The 17092-nt window shown below is 42.2% G+C and overlaps 1 protein-coding gene across 1 annotated transcript; it reads left to right on the forward strand.

Moving 5' to 3' along the window:
• The first annotated feature begins 1517 nt into the window (after window positions 1-1517).
• Window positions 1518-12453, forward strand: LOC121963602 (target of Nesh-SH3-like). The gene is made up of 12 exons (XM_042513884.1): window positions 1518-1669; window positions 3681-3761; window positions 5197-5265; window positions 5348-5473; window positions 6341-6430; window positions 6777-6986; window positions 7085-7190; window positions 8992-9071; window positions 9433-9462; window positions 9864-10022; window positions 10118-10240; window positions 10416-12453. The coding sequence occupies exons 2-12, from the start codon at window positions 3719-3721 to the stop codon at window positions 10529-10531; spliced, it is 1152 nt and encodes a 383-aa protein (XP_042369818.1). The 5' UTR covers window positions 1518-1669; window positions 3681-3718; the 3' UTR covers window positions 10532-12453.
• The last annotated feature ends 4639 nt before the right edge of the window (window positions 12454-17092 follow it).

Consider the following 17092-nt stretch of genomic DNA (forward strand, 5'->3'; position numbering starts at 1 on the left):
TATAGTTAGAAATATTTGAAGTATGTATTTTAAATGTTGTTATGGAACAAACATTTGTAGAAATATATATATATTTAATTGTCATTATTTTTTCTTTTCTTTTTTTTTTTTTATGCAGTTTTCCAGATAATTTTTCAGGTAATTTTCTTGCAACTTTTAACCAATTTCTGTGCAGTGTGCACCCTTCTGTTCAATGAAAGTTATTGACAAAGGACCGTAAAGTTAACCAAGAAAGCAAAGTCAGTTAGCAATCCACTTCAACAGGAATTAACTGAATTCGCTGCCAATTTTTGTCATTTTTAATTGTTTAAATCACCTGATTTGATACTAAATTCAGTTACAGAAAGGGCTATTGACCCAAAACACCCTTTACTAACATTTTGTGCCCTCCTATCACTGAATGGATCCCAATAATCAATAATCTTTGTTCTTTTGCAAACTCTTACGAGTGGAGTTCAGGCCGATCAGGTCTGCAGGCTGTGATTGGCCGGCAGACGTTGAGGTGAATCAGCTGATTTTGGGGTTTTTGGATTTGGTTTGACGTGACTGGATCTGTGTTTAATCATTTGCTGCTTCTTTATTTTAAAGGACAGAAATCCAGACAGGTTGATCTTGTCCGTCATCTGTGATTTTGTCTCTTTTCAACACTGTGACAGTTTGTTTGTGTGGGCTCACTGTGAGCTGCCGAACGAAGCCGACAGCTCGACCACCGCGCCGCCGTCTCCGAACACCCTCGCCTCTCAGCACGAGTCCTTCAGTTTAGACCGAAGCATTTCATTTGCCTTCATAACGAGAAAAACCTGATCGTGGGACGATAAAATGTTTACATTTGGGCAACGAACAAATTAAATTATTACGTTTGAAACATGAACTTTGTCAAATTTCAAAAGTTGGATGATGCAACCAAATCCTCAAAAGTATGAATCAGCTTTTACTGTTTTCATAAAACTTCTGTTGATTTCAGCTCAGTCATCAGAAAATAAAGTTGGCGTTGTACGTTTCTCCAACCGTGATTACATCTGTATGTTTTTATCCAGAGCATATGTAGAAACTTATCGTTAACACTTCCAACATCGACGTCATTAGGTTTACACGCAGACACGCTCGGTTACTGTTCGATAACATCATGTTCGTCATGTTCAAAAAAACAGGTCCGACATCTCGGTAAAAAACTACCACTTTTCATGACATTATCCTAACAGATCAACTTTTCATGGCACTATCCCGGCAGATAAACCACTTTTCGTGGCACTATCCCGGCAGATAAACCACTTTTCGTGGCACTATCCCGGCAGATAAACCACTTTTCGTGGCACTATCACGGCAGATCACTATTGCGTCACATAACGCAGCAAAAAACAGCACTTCTTCTTGCAATGGAAAAAATGCTGTCTTCCAGCTCGTAAGAAAGGTATAATGCCAACGTTTTCCTCTGGTGTCTGGGCTGAGGATTCACCCTTGGGTTCCAGACATATGTCCTCCTGTAAATTTGGGGACATGTCCCCTGACTCGTGACGTTTGGCTGAACGTGTGACTCGGCCGGGTGTTCTGCTGTCAGTTTTCAGTTTTCTCTCCTTGGTAACGCTCAGTTTTCTCCCCGCAGTAAACGGAAAGCCGCACCGGGGCATTTCCCCTCCTAAACCGGCGTTATGGTCCCGACCTCGACTGGGTAAAAAAAAAAAACCTGTTTGTGTTTTCATGTCTCATCATTAACCCTTCACTCGCTTCCCCAGCGCCTCCGCCTCCACTGCAGCTGCTGTTGGTGTTTTTGTCTCCATCCATCGTGTTTATTAATCCTTTTCTGTTCATCCGTCCATCCATGGGTCTGTCCGTCCACATTGTCCTCTGTCTCCAGCTTCTGCAGGTCTTCAGCTTTCTGCCAAAGACTCAAATAATCGACAGTTTGATTATTTGACTTACATAAGAGCAGAACATGAAGCACTGGTGTGGTGGTGGAGGGGTTAAATGTCTGGTTTTAGAGCTGCTGGGGCTCTTTGGGCTGCTCAACATGTCAGCTGTCTGAAAACATTTTAACCCTTCGAAACTTGAGCAAACTTATTTTCAAAAACACGGGAAGAGGGCAATCAGCAACGCAAGAAATTACCGAAAAAAAACAACAAAAAAAGCAAGAAATTTGTAAAAAGTACAAAAAAAATTACTCCAATTTAAAAAAAGAGAAAGACAAAAAAGGAAATGGCCTGAAGAAAAACGATGATGAAATGAAAAAACATAGTTCTGATAATTACACTCGTAGTTTAACCCTAGCTGTTAAAAAAAATCTCTAAATCTACGTATTTCTTGGAATATGTGAGACGTTTTTCACCACGTTGCTTATTGCTCTTTTTTTTCACATTTTTGGAAAAAATTTGCTCCAGTTTCGAAGGTTTAAATACTTGTGAAAAGTTTGTTGCGCAGAAATATTAATATGTTGACTTTTTCTTGATCTTAAAACTCTTTTTGTTGGACTTTTTCACTTCAAGAATCCTTAATTCTGGGGCACAAAGTGATTATTTCTTTTCTCTTGTTTGGGAACTGTTTTCTTTTAAACTTCAGAAACGTAGAAACTTTTGTTTGTCCACCAGATTTTGCACGATTTCCTGTCACATTTCTAAAGAGACGCAGTCTGAGTTGACTTTACGCCCGCCGAGCTGCAGAACAACAAATACCGACGTCGGTTGTTTTGGGCGGCTCTTCCGTGTGTTTCATGGATTTCTGTGGTGTTTTTCACAGACACGTCGAGGTCTTTCCCAGCAGCCTTTGCAGCACCGAATCGGGGCATTTAACTCGCACACACTGCGTTTGAGCCAACACGCTTATTTTTTTACTAACAACAAATTTTTCAAACCATCAAACCGGACCGTTTAACACGAAAACACGTTCAGCGTTTGAGACTCTGAACTTGGGCGTGTTTTTGTCCACGTTTATGCTGCGTTCCATCGCATCGATAATTCGCTTTTTCCTACTTTTGATCTAAACCTCCGAACATCAGGAGCGTGCGCGGGAGGAGTCGACTGTTACGCACTCGAAAAGACTTCTGTCAAACACAAATCAGCTGAATGGAAACGCCACACGAAGTTTTTACACTTTTCACCACACAAACCGTTCACCGTGTGCACCGCCATTTTGCTGTGGCGACCGACTCTGTCTCAAGAACCTCGCCGGAGTTTCCGATCTGGATTCTGTTGCACTTTTTGGAGTAGTTTTTTCCCGATTTCTGAGTCACAAATGTGATGTTTTAGGCCCAAACGTGATCTTTTCTGAAGCGTTACCTCGATGTTGTTAGGAAACATAAAATTTCAGCTGCGAAATAACGTGCGGATGTAACGTCTCAGTGGTTTGCAGAAAAACAAACATTTCTTTCATTTCTTCTGGTGGCTGGTTTGCAGATTCTGGATTGTGGTTTTTGTGGAGGTGGTGTGCAGTGTGCCTCAGAGGTCAGAGTTCAGAGTCTCAGAGTTCAGAGTTCAGAGTCTCAGAGTTCAGAGTCTCAGAGTTCAGAGTCTCAGAGTCTCAGAGTTCAGAGTCTCAGAGTCTCAGAGTTCAGAGTCTCAGAGTTCAGAGTTCAGAGTCTCAGAGTTCAGAGTCTCAGAGTTCAGAGTCTCAGAGTTCAGAGTCTCAGAGTCTCAGAGTTCAGACGTCGAGTCACAGACTGACGTCAGTTTGACCTTTTCCTGCTGCAGTCAACAACTCGCTGCCGGAGAAAAGGAAGCTCCCTGACATGTTTCGCCTCCCGGGCTCCATCGTCGAGGAGCCGTTTTATGGTTGGTAAAGGCACGAATGTCGCATCTCGCCGTTACCGCGGGCTGACCGCCGCTTCAGTTGCTCCTTGCCACCAACGCTGCATGTTTGATCAGATTTAGAGTCCAGACGCAACAAAGATAGAGTTTATCAGCTTTGGCCGAAAACTACAGCCCAGCCTGTGCAGCAGAGTCTGTGTTACTTTACAGCAGTGATACTCAACTGATGGCCCTGATGGGGCCCCTGGTGGCCCCCCAACTAGTTTCTAATTAACAGTGAAAATGAAATGATTGATACTGAATTGTTAGAGTTGAGAGTGCATAAACCAGATCAAAATAGAGCCTGTTGATCAGAAAAAGAGCCAGTGGAGGATCCGCCACACCCCCGACAGAGGACGCACCTGAGACACTAATGTCCTAAAATACTAGAAATGTCCTTAAATCTTATTAATGTCCTAAAATCCCACAAATGTCTTAAAATCTGAGAAATGTCCCAAATTCATAAAAATGTCCATAAATCCAGAAATGTCTGAAAATCTTTTGAATGTCTGAAAATCTTTTGAAGGTCTTAAAGTCTTAGACATGTCCAAAATCTGAGAAACATCCTAAAATCCTTGCATCATGTCAGGGGCCACTGTGACTGGCCCCTGGCCCCCCTGTCAGGCTGAGTGTCTCTGCTGTATCAGGAGCTGCAGCTTTGTGCTTTTTCTCGCCGAAGAAGCCGCGAGCAATGAGCCGTCCGTCACACACGGACCCTCCCGCTGTCGGTTCGTGCGCCGCTGCTTCCTGGGCGTGTTGAGGAGACGCTCCGGCAGCAGCAGGGCATGGCGTGCATGGAGCGGATTCTGTCTGAATGTTTGCTTTTCGTTGTTTGTGTGTGAAAAGAGAAAATCACTCAGTATTTATTTGCTTTAGTCCGACTGTGCGGAGCGTGATCACAGTTTCCAGCGTCGGGCTCCAGCGCAGACGCTGCTGGTCCATACTGGTTCCATGTCGGGGAACAATGGGAGCTGGACTGTGAGCAGAAAGCACTGGCGGCGCTCTGGCGTCCCCCCCGCCTTCATACATATTTACACGGCGCTGATTGAGAAAAATGTGTCTCCGTTGTTTCGTGTTACGAGCTAAAACGTTTCAGGACTCCGTCATCTTTCATGTTTCTGGCTTGGCATTTATTCCATTTAGACCTGGACGCGGCTCAACTCCTTGATTGTGAAGAATTTTGGCTCTAATAAGACGGGGGGCGGGGGCGGGGGGTAATTGGCTGCAGGTTCTGGACTTTTTGTAAAAACACTCGGGACCTCGGTGGGTTTCAGGATTTGGTGTTCTCAGGTCGGTTTGTATTTTGAGTCGTTCGTCGGGAGGAAAGATTTTTCAGATTTTTTCAGCAGATCAGGGAAAACTGATGTCTGATCCACAGACGGATTCTGGCTCTGAAAACACTTCATGCTGTTTGTTGCAGGATCCCCGGCTCGCCCGTCCGTCCCCATCAACAAGAAACCCAACCAGGTGGACAAACCCGGAGAGACAGGTGAGCGCTAACGCTAAGCCCGACATCATAGACAATATCTACGCGTTTTTGTCTCTTTATTGGTTTTGTTTTTCTCCATCAGATAAGGTGAACAACCTGAAGCAGACGGACAAGCTGCCGATCCTCAAACCCAAAGTCCCGCCGGCGACCGCCAAGCCCACCAAACTGGACCGGAAGCAGACCACGACCGGAGCGCCGCCAACAGCCGGTACAGAGATCCTCACTTTCTGCAGAAGCTGAAATTTCTGATTAAACTAATGCGTTACCTTTGTACATTTTATACGAATGACATCGGCGTTTCTACAGCGACGCAGGCAAAACGGCCTAAATCCTGGAAATTTCCCCCCAGGCATTGGCGCCAACTTTGGTTCAACTCTGGGGATTAAAAAAATGTTAAAGTTTGATGATGTCATCATGGTATTAGTACATTAATGTCAATCTAATGGTGTGTCATACCATTATTTAAATATCTATTATATATATATATATATATATATATATTTATGAGAATCTATGCAGCATCATATGTCATTATTATTCAGCGGCGAGAACTTTTTCATACTTTTAACCCTTTGAAACCTGAACAAATTGGCTTGATTTCTTTCAAAAAATATTGGAAGAAGACAATGAGCAACTTAACAAATATAACAAAATAAAGAAAATACAAATTAGTAAAACAATTATAAGAAAATTACCCAAAAATAAGCACAAAATAATTTTAAAAAAAAAAACAACAAAAAAACCCAACAACGAACAAACAAGAGAATGACCTGAAAAAAACTTAAATATATATATTCTTTAATTTTCAGGTTATTTTCTTTTCATCTTTTGTCCTGTAATTCGCTCATTGTCCTTTGCTTCCCGGTGCTCATGAAGAGAATTAAACCATTTTGTTCTGGTGTCAGAAGTTTGGATCCTTGTGAGAGGCATTAACACAGCGCCAGTAAAGTGAAGTCTCCGGGTTTCAAAGGGTTAAAGATCTTTGACTTTCTATCTGAAACCTGTTGAGTTTTCCCTTTAAAGCTTTGTGTTGGCAGAAAGGTGCCATCTAATCTTGTAAAATGTCCTTCTTTAGTGACTCGACAGGAGACCTGGGAGGACTCGGACCTGTTTAAATCTCAGCCGGCCTCTGACGTCGACGCCTTGGGGAAGAAGCGCTACGTAGGTACGTTCAAGAGAAAGAAATGTCCGGCGTTTCACCGTCACCTTCCATCCGTGTCATGGTCGTCCACATGATATCTCAAGAACGCCCTGAGGGACTTTCTTTAAATTTGGCACAAACGCCCACCGACCTGTTCTTCGACCTCACGGGTTCACTGAGGCATACATTATTCTAGTTTGATATTTTAAAGACCACAGATTGATCGTGAAAATATTCTGCAGATAATTCGATTGTTAAAATAACTGTAAGTTGCAGCCCGATCATTGACGAACTCAAACGAAATCAAAACTGCCAAGAAGATGCCCAAAATTTATTCAGAGACTGAACCCCTCTCCTCTTCGTCCCACAGCGCCTCACGTCGTCTACCAGACGGGGAAGAAACCAGATGAGCCTTGCTCCATCACGTCTTCCCTCAACTACTTCCCCGGAGACGAACCGGGAGAGACGAACGTGACGGCTCCGCCTAGGTCTCCTCCGTCCAACCTCACCGTGGTGACTGTGGAGGGATGCCCGTCCTTCGTCATCCTGGACTGGGAGAAAACTGACAACGACACAACCGGTACAAAGACATGACATCAACATGTAGACTGAAGTGTCTTCTATCCGTCCTCTCTGGACTATCTGATGGTTCCGTTGACTTTGTCCTCTTGTCCTCAGAGTACGAGGTCATCTCCACTGCTAAGGGACCCGACGGTGAGCAGGTCTCCATCCTGACCACCAACCAGACTCACACCGCCGTGGAGAACCTAAAGCCTGAGAGCAGGTACGACTTATGTAGACTCTGTCCAAAACTTCAGTCAACAAGTCCAAGACCAGGTCCCCCAAAGTCAGGATCAAGTCTCAAGAGGGTAAAGTCCAAGGCAAGACCAAAACCAGAGCCAAACTAGTGTAACCAAAACATATCTGTTCAAAAGACAAAATCTGTAACATAAAGACCTGGTTCTGATTGGAGTCTGTCCCACATAAAGACCTGGTTCTGATGGTAGTCTGTCCCACATAAAGACCTGGTTTTAATGGGAGTCTGTCCCACATAAAGACCTGGTTCTGAGCATTTTAGCTGTTAATGTGGTCCTGACTTGTTTTTGGACTTTCTTTCGGCCCCTGGTCTGACTGGGTCTTTCTGAGATAGATCTGTTGGTTTTGTGGATTTTGAGGGTTTTAGCTCCACATCGTGTTTCTTTTATTTAAAATAACCCACAAAAATAAGATTTAGAAAGTCCATAAAAGCAGCTTTCTGAGTCCTGGTCTCATCCACGGTCCGGAAACCTGCTGCAGCTCTGCAGATGTTTCTGCACTCGGCTGTTTGGGGCGTTCAGCTGTCCAAACAGGGCCAGACGTCCCACAGAGCAGAATAACAGTTTCGCTCCCTGAAGTTTTAATGAGGCTGGACACCCGAGGAGTATTTGGTGTGAAGGAGGTCTGGCTGGAGACGCAGGAGCCGCAGACTGTTTGTCTTTAATCGGGTGAGACGAGACGTTTGTCAGTATGTGACGTCTTCAGGAACAAAAGTCCGCTGCGTCAGTTCGACACTGAACCTGCTGCTGACGGGAAGCTGTGAAAATGATCAAATTCGTCTTCTGCTTTCATTTGTTTTTTTTAATAAGATTGTATTTTTACCCTTTGAAACTCAAACGCAAAAAGCAGGAAATGAGTAACTTTCCAAGAAATGAACCAAAAAAAACACAATGGAAAGAAAATAAAAATCTGAAAAAAAATGAAAATCTGCAACAATAAAGTCCAAAGTCCAATACGAAAACAAACAAGAAAACATCCTGCTTTGTTCTATACTAAGATTCATACAGATTTCTGCATTTTTTCAAGCTTTTAGTTTCTTTTATAATTTCTAATAATAGTCTCTCTCCTTTATTTTTCAGGGGATTTTTCTTTGACTCATTTCTTGAAATTTGCTCATTGCCTTTTTTGTATGTTTTCAAAATAAAGCAAACCACTTTGCTTGGTTTTCAAAAGTCCGAATGCAACAAAAGAACATTGATGTTTTATAGTAATTCATTATTATTGTAAATAACCCTTTGAGCCATGTTTTAAAGGGTTAATCATAACTTTACTGCGTGATTTTCATCTTCATTTGCTTTTGTATCATTTCTGTTTTTTGGGTTTGTGTGAATTTTTAGAAACATTTTCACAAATTCTCGTGATATGTTAAATCGTTTGAAACGATGTAACATATTACGTGTTTGAAACTTGCGTGAAAATGCCGCTCAACAAATGTGACGTCAGTCGGCCTGATGGGGGCGCTATAATTAAGGCCCAAAACGAAGTTAAGGCCATCCTCAGCTAAAAACAGCTCAGTATGCTCGACAGAAAGACCTTCAGGTACTTTCCTCATTTTGATTTAGGTTCCATCTGTAACACATTTTCTGTGGATCATTATTAACCTGATCATAACTTAAAAAAAGCTCACTGATGAATTTCTGCGTTTTAAAAATACTGACAAATAAGCTTTAGAGGGGGCGTGGTTTCACAGAGATGTACCTAACTCAGTAACTGTTCAGCCAGTTATCACAAAACCTTTCTCTCTTTTATGTTTTTTTTTTTTTTGACAGCTACGAGTTTAAGGTGAAGCCAAAGAACGAGCTGGGTGAAGGTCCTCCCAGTGAGCCGGTGTCCTTCAACACAGAGTCGGGTACGGTCCAGCAGCCTGATTTACATCCGAAGTGAAAATGTTGTCAGACGTTCACACGCAAATTCTCCACAGAACATTTCCAAATTCATACAATTCATGTTTCATTGAAATGAAATAAATACAAAACAGAAACGTGATCAGAAAACGTGACGAGGAGTCCTGAAAAAACAGTTCAACTTGAAAATTCTCAAGTAAACAACGCATTCATAAATCCATTGTCTAGTATTATTATTATTATTATTATTATTATTATTATTATTATTATTATTATTTATTATTATTATTATTGTATTTTTATGATATTTTAACAGAGTAGTTTTCAAAATTTTAAAAGTCTCTTTTTCTTTGTTTCCTTCACCAGCGGATCCTCGAGTGAGCGAGAACGTCTCAGGTACGATTAAACAACCACAATGTCATCAATACATCAATGTGATCAATACATTAAATCAGTACATCAGTGTGATCAATACATTAAATCAGTACATCAGTGTGATCAATACATTAAATCAGTACATCAGTGTGATCAATACATTAAATCAGTACATCAGTGTGATCAGTACATTAAATCAGTACATCAGTGTGATCAGTACATTAAATCAGTACATCAGTGTGATCAGTACATTAAATCAGTACATCAGTGTGATCAGTACATTAAATCAGTACATCAGTGTGATCAGTACATTAAATCAGTACATCAGTGTGATCAGTAGTTTATAGTAGTTTATATTGCTGAACATGTCATGATAATTCGTACATTATACTGATCAATACATTAATCGATAACCTCTGCAGGAAAAGACGCCATCTGGACTCAGTTCCCCTTTAAGACGGACTCGTACTCGGACTGTCACGGTAAGCAGTACGTCAAGAGAACCTGGTACAGGAAGTTCGTCGGGGTCCAGCTGTGCAACTCGCTCAGGTACAAGATCTACCTAAGCGACTCCCTCAACGGTGGGTAGTGGTTCCTGGTGTCACCTCATGTCCGGGGGGGGGGGGGGTGTGTCAGGGTCAATTTCTGACTCGGATCTGGTTCTTTAACCCTGCAGGTAAATTCCACAACATCGGGGACCAGACCGGCTTCGGTGAGGACCACTGTCAGTTTGTGGATTCGTTCCTGGAGGGAAAAACAGGCCGGCAGCTCCGGGCAGACCAGCTCCCTGCCAGACCCGGTAAAAAACGTGATTCGTGAACGTGAACATCCTAAACCTTTATTTCATAGAGTCGGGATTCCGGCCAGACCTTGTAGAACCTTGTCAGCCCAGACATTTTAAAACCTTTATTTCATAGTTTCGTTGAACCAAGAAAGTCTTCCTCACGGTTTACATCTTCTTGTCCCTGGTCCAGGTTTCTACAGAGCTGTGCGTCAGGAGCCCGTCCATTTTGGACAGATAGGAGGACACTCCCACATAAACTACGTCTCATGGTACGAGTGTGGGACGCCCATCCCCGGGAAATGGTGAATGGACTGAGTCGTTCTTGGGACAGGGAGGAACCGTCACCCTGGCTGGGATGACGATGACTTCAGGAGTCCGAAAAGATCTCCTGGACTTGTTCCACCACCTTACCCAGAGCTGTAAAAACATGTACAGGACATACTCGTCAGGGAATTAGTAACGCGAGAGCGTTTTTAAATATAGCAAACATGCCTCGTCTTTACTATTTATCAAGCAACAAACTGGTAGAAGAGGAGGAGGATACGTGGAGGTCTGGTCTCTGTCCGGACCGTCGGGGGGGGGGGGGGGGGCAGACTCACGCTAGATATATTTTATTTTGTGTAAAATAATGGGAAGCTGGCTCCCTGGAATACTATTTTCATAACTTATTTATCAAAAGGTCCAACGATTTTTACGTTTTGTTTTCAGCTCATTTCTGTTCATTTGCAAGTCGAGCAAAAGGTTGAAGAAGTAGTTTAGAAACCGTCCTGCTTGACATTCATCGCTGGCAGCTGACCAGTCAAACCAGTCCTCTGCTGTCCCCTCAACAAGCCGGCCAGTCGAAGGTCTGCTGGATGTGGAGATTATGTGCTAAGTGTGATTAACTTGCTGGATATTTTTCTGCCTCACGCTCTGAGTTCATTAGCCTCAAATTAAAGCTAATTTATACTTTGACGCTGCAATAACAACGAAATTTAACAAATGTAGTTTGTTTTCATCAGTGTTTTGTTTTGTTTGGCGGACGACAGAGTGCCAAAATGTACTTTTTTTTTTTAAGATTCAGACAAGAAAAACTACAGGCTAACATTAGAGTTTAGCAGCATGAATCTCTGCAGTTTAATTAAATTCATATTAACATAAAAAAATTCAATCAATCAGCACACCAGATGTGTTGGTCCAGCCTGCGTCGTACCAAACCCAGCTGCCTTTAGCCGTCCGGAGGCTTCTTTACTTGCAGTTTGCACAACAGAAATATATTTATATGTATATGAGAGAATGAATGTTTTCGGTACATTTTTGCAGATGCATTTCCCTTACCGTGGCCTTTTACTCTTTACTGTACGATAATCTGCTTCCTGTTGCCTCATGCTAAAGCAGGAGGGGGGGTACACTAACGGTGCAGCATGATGGCTAATAAATCTAAAGACTTTTTTAACCAACTGAATCTGATTTATGGAGGAAGAAGGAAAAGCTCTGAACTCTAAGTTTGCATATTTGGAGCACAAATACAGTGGTGCTAACAACGACTAACAGTCAGTCATTTTTAGGGTTATTTGGCTAGCTAGTTGTAAAAAGTTGCAAAAGTTCTTCATTTTGCCAAAAATATCTAATTTATTGAAGAAAACTTCTAAATGAGTTGTAACTTAAAGCATATCTAAAGCAAGATTAACAAGAACTAATAGCCACTCGTTTGGCTGTTAGCGACCAAACTATGCTGTTTGACAGCTAGCTGTCTGGTTAACTTTTAGTTTAGTAAAGTTTTACCAAAAATCACACATAAAGCAGTGTAAGTTGCAAAATTACCAAAGATATCCGATTTGTTGGGGAGAACTTCCAACCTCTAGCTGTTGTATTGCAAAGCACATTTAAGGCAAGGTTAGCTTTAAGCCTCTTAGGCGTTCCGAAATTTATTACAAGAAAAAAATATTCCAAAAAATAATATGAAATCTTTTTAGCACCATGTGAGGTAAAAAGAATTATGTCAGGTGTCAAGCAGGGTATTTTCACGTTCTTCTACAAGATGCAGCACCTGGGCGGATGCTGTCCCCGCAACATAAAACGGGGAACTGTTCCTTTAATTTTCAGCCGTATTAATACGTAGACCCCAAAACAAAAAAGTGCTTTGTAAAGAACACGAGAATGTATGTTAACACATGATGCTGTTGATGTTTTTCTACTTTTCTGTACTGATTTTCAACAATAAAGAAGTTTTGATTCCTTTTTTAAAAGAAATGTCTTCATTTTACCGACGTGTTTGAAAGGTTTGGAGTATTAGTACACGAAGATTTGAGGGACATACAGCAAGTTGAAAAGGTTTCTAGTATTAGTATTTGAAGATTTGTGTGTTAAAAAGGTTTGTAGTATTAGTACGTGAAGATTTGTGAGTTAAAAAGGTTTGTAGTATTACTGAGATGTGGGCCACATATTCAGTAATCTAGATAAGCGGCTGTAGGTTGTCTATCGGTGCTGAAAGAACAACATGAAAAACATAATTTAATGTGATTTAATTTTGTCATCATTCTTTGTCTTGTCTTTGGGGCCAATAAAGTTTTGGAAAGTTCCCATAATGCCTTAGGGGATGTAACCCGGACAGACAGTTAGCTACACAGTTAGCTGTAAGCTGCAAAATGTTTTTTAGTATATATTTCTCACATTTAGTCAAACTGCCATTAAAAGTATGCCGAATGATCTATTAGGAGCTCCTGTTTTTAGTTAACCCGCGCATGTTCAGACAACTGTCACGAGATTACTTTGAGACGGAAGAAAACGTAAAAACGCGATAAATGTTAATGCAGTTCCGCAGCGCCTTTCTTCTCTGAGCTCGAAGTGGATTTCTGGACGTTTATTGTGGACAGACATCATCGATAAAGACATCCTCGGGAAGCGTGAGTCCCAATGTATGACATGAGACATGACTTCTGTTTGTGTGTTCACTTTCCCTCAGTTATGAGGAGGACAAATGTCACGTTTTGACCGTCCGCAGCACAGGGCGGGAAACGCCGAACCGGACTCCATTTATCCTCTACGTTAAAAATAGAGACGCGTCAGGAAGACCCTCAGTAAACTGTACTTACTCTAAATCCCCCAAATGTCCATGTACTAATACTGCAAAACCTTTTAACTGCCTTTCATCTCTCATATCTTAGTGTACTGATACTGTAAGACTTTTAACTTACCCTACAACCTTGAAAACTTCATGTACTAATACTGCAAAAATTTTTAACTTGCTCTACATCCCTCAAAGGTTCATGTACTAATACTGCATACCTTTTTAACTCGCTCTATGTCCCTCATATCTTAAAGTACTAATACTACAAACCTGTTTAACTTGCTCTACATCCCTCGGATCTTCATGTACTAATACTACAAACCTGTTTAACTTGCTCTACATCCCTCGGATCTTCATGTACTAATACTACAAACCTTTTTAACTGCCTTACATCTCTCATATCTTCACGTACTAATACTTTTTAACTTGCTCAGCATCCCTAAAACCTACACGTATTAATACCACAGGCCTTTTGAACATGCTCCTCGTCGCTCATATCTTTATGTACTGATACTACAAACCTCTTGAGCGTGTACAGTGTGTACTAATGCTTCATGCACTAACACAAAGAAGAGAGGGAAAGATTAAAACGATGTAAAAAAGCGAATGAGTTCTGCTTCATGGTCCGATGTGACGGATGACATCACTTTTCCAACCGCAGGGGCAACGCTAGTCTTTATAGTCCCGTCGCCATGGCAACCGGTGGATTATTTCAGATCGTAGGGGGAAAAAAGTGACAAGTTTATTCACCGCAGAGGAAGAAAAAAGGAATAATAGCTGTGCTGTAATTTCACTCCGTTATGTAACACACGAGCGTTCCCAGTAAAGCGCACTGGGAACGCTGGGTGAGGTCACGCTGCCGTCTGCTGAGCCACTAAAACACGAAACCACACACAGAAACCGCACAGAGACATGCACATCAAATGAAATCAAAAGAATTTACAACACTTGCATATTGGATATTTAATCAATAGGTTTGCTGATGCTGGAAGGGATTTCCTCTGAGCTCTGCAACTCACATCAGTCCGACTTATTCTCACCTTTTAAATTACGAACATCACCGTGAATCATCTCATTTTTTGTCCTAAAATCAGACGGACGGTGAGGAGACACGACGACAGTAAACTTCACAGCTGCTGTTTTTGTGTCTTTCAGGCGTCAAAGATCAGAGAGCGTCTCCACAGAGCAGGTACAGTCCAAACTCTTCCTGCTGTCTCACCTGTCGGGTTCATAACTGTCAACACACCAGGTTTCAGCAGCAAGTCCGGTTCCCTTAAATTTGGCACAAACGTCCTCTTAAACTCAAGAATGAACTGATTAGAATTTGTTGGTCAAAGGTCACTGTGACCTCACATGTGTTTGGCCATAGCTCAAGAATTCAAACAGTAATGATGACAACATTTCTCACAAATGTCCGAAAGGATTGAACTTCCTGAAATTGGGCACAAACGTTCAGTTGGAGTGAAGAATGAACTGATGAGAGTTGGGTGGTCGAAGGTAAATGTGACCTTACATCCGTCTCATTCTCATAAATTATGTTGGTCTTAACTTGGGACCCGCTGGTTTTGACCAGGGACTTGAAATCGGACAAAGTGCAGAAAAAACAGCAGATGTTTGGACTCGTGTCGGACGACTTGGCTTCATGTCATTTCAGTTCGGATCTTTTCGAAGTGAAAGGACTCGTAGTTTTCTCTGTGTTCGTAGTCGTCTTTGTGTCCTCCAGAGTTCCTCATCTGTTTCCCTCTTTGTTTCCTCGAGTGCCTCAAACAGATGAGTGATGACTCGGAGGAACTCCCCCTCGGATCTGATCTGGACCGGGATTCCCTGTTTTAGGAAAATCAGGACTTGGCCGACTGAGTGGAGAGAACGGGGGAGGACAGAGCGGGAGGCAGAGGAGGACAGAGGGGAGGACGGTGAGTGTAGGGAACCCCCCGCTCTGAGACAGATGACAGAGAAGTTTCCGGAGGTTCAGCTTTAAACGTTAATCGAGGTCCGAGGCTTTAACGCCGACCTCAGATAACCTCCGCAGTGCTACGCTAACTGAGTGTGTGTCGTCTGCTGTTGTTGGAAGTGCAAAGATTTCCGAGTGTTTCCTCCGTGGATGTTGTAAAGTACAGGACAGTACAGTACAGTGAAGTACAGTACAGTACAGTGAAGTACAGTACATTAAAGCACAGTAAAGTACAGTACAGTACATTAAAGCACAGTAAAGTACAGTACAGTGAAGTACATAACAGTACAGTGAAGTACAGTGCAGTACATTAAAGCACAGTAAAGTACAGTACAGTGAAGTACATAACAGTACAGTGAAGTACAGTACAGTACAGCGGAGTACCGTACAGTAGCCGCGTGGCCTCGCCGCTCAGCAGACCTGTGAGCGGAGGGAATGCACTTAATTAAATGATTGATTGTACTGTCTGAGTTTTTCAGTGTACTGCAGTTGTTGGATTTAAGGTTTATTTACGAGGTCCGTGCTGTGAACTGAATCGTTTAATTTTGTACTCGGCAGCTAAATTATGACATTTATAATTTGCGCTGTTGAAGGGCATGTACACTAAAAATAAGCTGCAGATCACAGGAATTTTCAGCATTTGAAATCATTTTAATTCTCCGGCTGATGTTCGTCCTGGTTCTGTGACGTTAGAACAGTCGGACCGTTTAAAGTGGGGACTCCTCATGTTTTTCGGTCTGTTGACAGGTCAGGTTTTTTGTGTCGGTTCCTTTCTTCGTGCGGACCTGTCCGGTGAGATCGATGGCGAGCCTTCCCACCCGGATCTGTCCACAGATCCGGGTTTAAGGGAGACTTTTCTCCCTTAAACTGAGGTCTGACAGCCGACAGCGGGGAGGTCAAAGGTCAAACTGTCTGACGCAACATGTTTTGACCTGCTGTCACTTTGAAACTCGTCCTGTTAGTTTACGAGTCGACAGATTTCGGAGCGTCTCAGTCGTCTGACAAACGCCAAGAACCATAATCATCAGTACTACTCGCTGTGGTAGTTGTAGTATAACAAGTTTTTATTAATAAAAACAAACGTAATAATAATAATAACAATAATAAAAACAATAATGATAATGATTATAATAATGAAAATAATAGTAAAAAATAATAACAATAAATAAATAAAAATCTGTCCTGCCGCTGGTGGTTTCGTGGACTCGGTGTCGGAGGGAAACCAGACGAGTGCTGACTCGGCCCCCCCGACACGTGGACCAGGAGGAGTCCATGCGTAGAAGGAACCTGAGGAGCCGTCTGTCCTTGAACCGCGGCGCTGGTTTCCATCAAACCCAGTTACATAATCCAGGACAGACTGGTCTGAGTCCAGGCCCGGTGGTCCTTGGATCCAGAGGGGGGACGTCAGAGTCCCCGTCACGCCGGCTGCCCGTCTCTGCGGTCTGCGATTCAGCGACCTCCGTCATTAAAGACGACCTCGTGCGTTTCCAACACGCAGAGACTTATCCGGCCAATCACGGCCCGCATACCGCTCATTCCTCCGCCCCTTCAAAATAAAAGCCCCAGAGAGCCTCACCTGAAGCTTCGTAAACACAGAGACGAGAGATCGGAGCGCGTCGAAAAGAAACGCTCGTACAAATACACAATCCTCAACAAAACAGCCAAAAATTATTAATGCAATTTTCAAGACATTTTTCTTTTTTTTAACCCTTTAAAACCTGAGCAAATTGTTTTTATTTTTTTAAAACATCAGGAGAGGAGGGAACAACTTGACATGAAATTACTCAAAATTAAAAAAACAACAAAAAATATTAAAAAAACAAATAAACAAGAATCAAAAAATATACTGTATATTTCAGAAGGTTTT

This window comes from Plectropomus leopardus, unplaced genomic scaffold (genome assembly GCF_008729295.1).
Source record: "Plectropomus leopardus isolate mb unplaced genomic scaffold, YSFRI_Pleo_2.0 unplaced_scaffold1185, whole genome shotgun sequence".
NCBI lineage: Eukaryota > Metazoa > Chordata > Actinopteri > Perciformes > Serranidae > Plectropomus > Plectropomus leopardus.

Bases quoted from the DNA above. Each gene is read 5' to 3' on its own strand.
- LOC121963602 (XM_042513884.1), top strand. From the start codon at position 3,719: ATGTTTCGCCTCCCGGGCTCCATCGTCGAGGAGCCGTTTTATG. The intron at 5,266-5,347 runs GTGAGCGCTAAC...TTTCTCCATCAG, and splicing joins GGACAAACCCGGAGAGACAG to ATAAGGTGAACAACCTGAAG. The intron at 5,474-6,340 runs GTACAGAGATCC...GTCCTTCTTTAG, and splicing joins CGGAGCGCCGCCAACAGCCG to TGACTCGACAGGAGACCTGG.